At 63.6% G+C, this 2,507-nt stretch overlaps 1 protein-coding gene across 1 annotated transcript; it reads right to left on the reverse strand.

Moving 5' to 3' along the window:
• Positions 1-109: 109 nt before the first annotated feature.
• Positions 110-1,693, reverse strand: LOC119586672 (proline-rich protein 2-like). Its single transcript, XM_037935409.1, has one exon. The coding sequence runs from the start codon at positions 1,691-1,693 to the stop codon at positions 110-112; it is 1,584 nt and encodes a 527-aa protein (XP_037791337.1).
• Positions 1,694-2,507: the final 814 nt, after the last annotated feature.

Genomic DNA, 2,507 nt, shown 5'->3' on the forward strand with positions numbered 1-2,507 from the left:
CCCAGAGCAACGAGATCTGAAGACTCGGCCGGAAGAACAGCGCCTTAACGAAATCTCAGGAGAAGGAAGGAGGTCGTGTACTCAAGCCTTGTCAACACAGCGCCGGGGATCAGAGGCGGCAGCCAGCCTTGGTCCGGAGAGGCTTGTGGAATGGAGGGGCGTGGAAGTGGACTGGCTGACGGTGGAGAGGCGTGGAAGTGGATTGGCTGGCAGTGGAGGGGCGTGGAAGTGGACTGGCTGGCGGTGGAGGGGCGTGGAAGTGGATTGGCTGGCGGTGGAGGGGCGTGGAAGTGGACTGGCTGACGGTGGAGAGGCGTGGAAGTGGACTGGCTGGCGGTGGAGGGGCGTGGAAGTGGACTGGCTGGCGGTGGAGGGGCGTGGAAGTGGACTGGCTGGCGGTGGAGAGGCGTGGAAGTGGATTGGCTGGCGGTGGAGAGGCGTGGAAGTGGACCTGCTGGCGGTGGAGGGGCGTGGAAGTGGACTGGCTGGCGGTGGAGGGGCGTGGAAGTGGACTGGCTGGCGGTGGAGAGGCGTGGAAGTGGATTGGCTGGCGGTGGAGGGGCGTGGAAGTGGACTGGCTGGCGGTGGAGAGGCGTGGAAGTGGATTGGCTGGCGGTGGAGGGGCGTGGAAGTGGACTGGCTGGCGGTGGAGGGGCGTGGAAGTGGACTGGCTGGCGGTGGAGAGGCGTGGGAGTGGATTGGCTGGCGGTGGAGGGGCGTGGAAGTGGACTGGCTGGCGGTGGAGGGGCGTGGAAGTGGATTGGCTGGCGGTGGAGAGGCGTGGAAGTGGATTGGCTGGCAGTGGAGGGGCGTGGAAGTGGACTGGCTGGCGGTGGAGGGGCGTGGAAGTGGACTGGCTGGCGGTGGAGGGGCGTGGAAGTGGATTGGCTGGCGGTGGAGGGGCGTGGAAGTGGACTGGCTGACGGTGGAGGGGCGTGGAAGTGGACTGGCTGGCGGTGGAGGGGCGTGGAAGTGGACTGGCTGGCGGTGGAGGGGCGTGGAAGTGGACTGGCTGACGGTGGAGAGGCGTGGAAGTGGACTGGCTGGCGGTGGAGGGGCGTGGAAGTGGACTGACTGTCGGTGGAGGGGCGTGGAAGTGGACTGGCTGGCGGTGGAGGGGCGTGGAAGTGGACTGGCTGTCGGTGGAGGGGCGTGGAAGTGGACTAGCTGGCGGTGGAGAGGCGTGGAAGTAGACTGGCTGGCGGTGGAGGGGCGTGGAAGTGGACTGGCTGGCGGTGGAGAGGCGTGGAAGTGGATTGGCTGCGGTGGAGAGGCGTGGAAGTGGATTGGCTGGCGGTGGAGGGGCGTGGAAGTGGACTGGCTGGCGGTGGAGGGGCGTGGAAGTGGACTGGCTGGCGGTGGAGAGGCGTGGAAGTGGTTTTGCTGGCGGTGGAGAGGCGTGGAAGTGGATTGGCTGGCGGTGGAGAGGCGTGGAAGTGGACTGGCTGGCGGTGGAGAGGCGTGGAAGTGGACTGGCTGGCGGTGGAGAGGCGTGGAAGTGGATTGGCTGGCGGTGGAGAGGCGTGGAAGTGGATTGGCTGGCGGAGGAGGGGCATGGAAGTGGATTGGCTGGCGGTGGAGGGGCATGGAAGTGGATTGGCTGACGGTGGAGGGGCGTGGAAGTGGACTGACGACGCTTGGCTGGCGATTGAGGAGGGGGTGTGTGGGGGGGGGGGTCCTGCTGGCGCGACATGGGGCGAGGTGGAGTAGGGTTGTTGCAAATGAGGTGGAAGAAGGTGGCTTTGAGTGGAATGGATTGAGGAGGAGTGGGGTGGAGTGGGATGGCCGTAAGTGGAGTGTAGCGACAGTGGAGTTATGTGGCGCTTGAGTGACGTGATCTTTGTTGACGTGAAATGACTCTCAGTAGAGTGACGTGACGGTGGACCGACGTGGCTTTAGGTGGATGGACATGACGTGGCAGTGGAGATGAGTGCCAGTGAAGCGACGTAGCAGTGGTGGAGTGTAGTGGATGAAGGCTGTGGAGTGGCGTGGCTGTGGGTGGAGTGGCATGGCTGAAGAGTGCACCATGGCTGTATATAAAATGTAGTGGAGTGGCGTGGCTGTGGGTGGAGTGACATGGCTGAGGTGGAATGGCCTGTCTGTAGGTGAATCGTAGTGGAGCAGTAGAATGGCTTGAACTGGAGTGGCGTGGCTGCAGTTGGAATGACGTGGCTGTAGGTGCAGTGGCTTGAGATGGAGTGGCGTGGCTGTAGGTGGAATGACGTGGCTGTAGGTGCAGTGGCTTGAGATGGAGTGGCGTGGCTGTAGGTGGAATGACGTGGCTGTAGGTGCAGTGGCTTGAGATGGAGTGGCGTGGCTGTAGGTGGAATGACGTGGCTGTAGGTGCAGTGGCTTGAGATGGAGTGGCGTGGCTGTAGGTGGAATGACGTGGCTGTAGGTGCAGTGGCTTGAGATGGAGTGGCGTGGCGGCCGCTGTCAGCCTCAGTGGGCCTGGTGAGAGCCCACTTACCACTCCGTGCCCGCTGTCTGTTTTCGAACGCACACTG

This window comes from Penaeus monodon, chromosome 21, assembly GCF_015228065.2.
Source record: "Penaeus monodon isolate SGIC_2016 chromosome 21, NSTDA_Pmon_1, whole genome shotgun sequence".
In the NCBI taxonomy this organism is placed as follows: domain Eukaryota; kingdom Metazoa; phylum Arthropoda; class Malacostraca; order Decapoda; family Penaeidae; genus Penaeus; species Penaeus monodon.

Coding starts and splice junctions, on each gene's coding strand:
- LOC119586672 (XM_037935409.1), bottom strand. CDS start 1,693: ATGTCGCGCCAGCAGGACCCCCCCCCCCACACACCCCCTCCTCAATCG.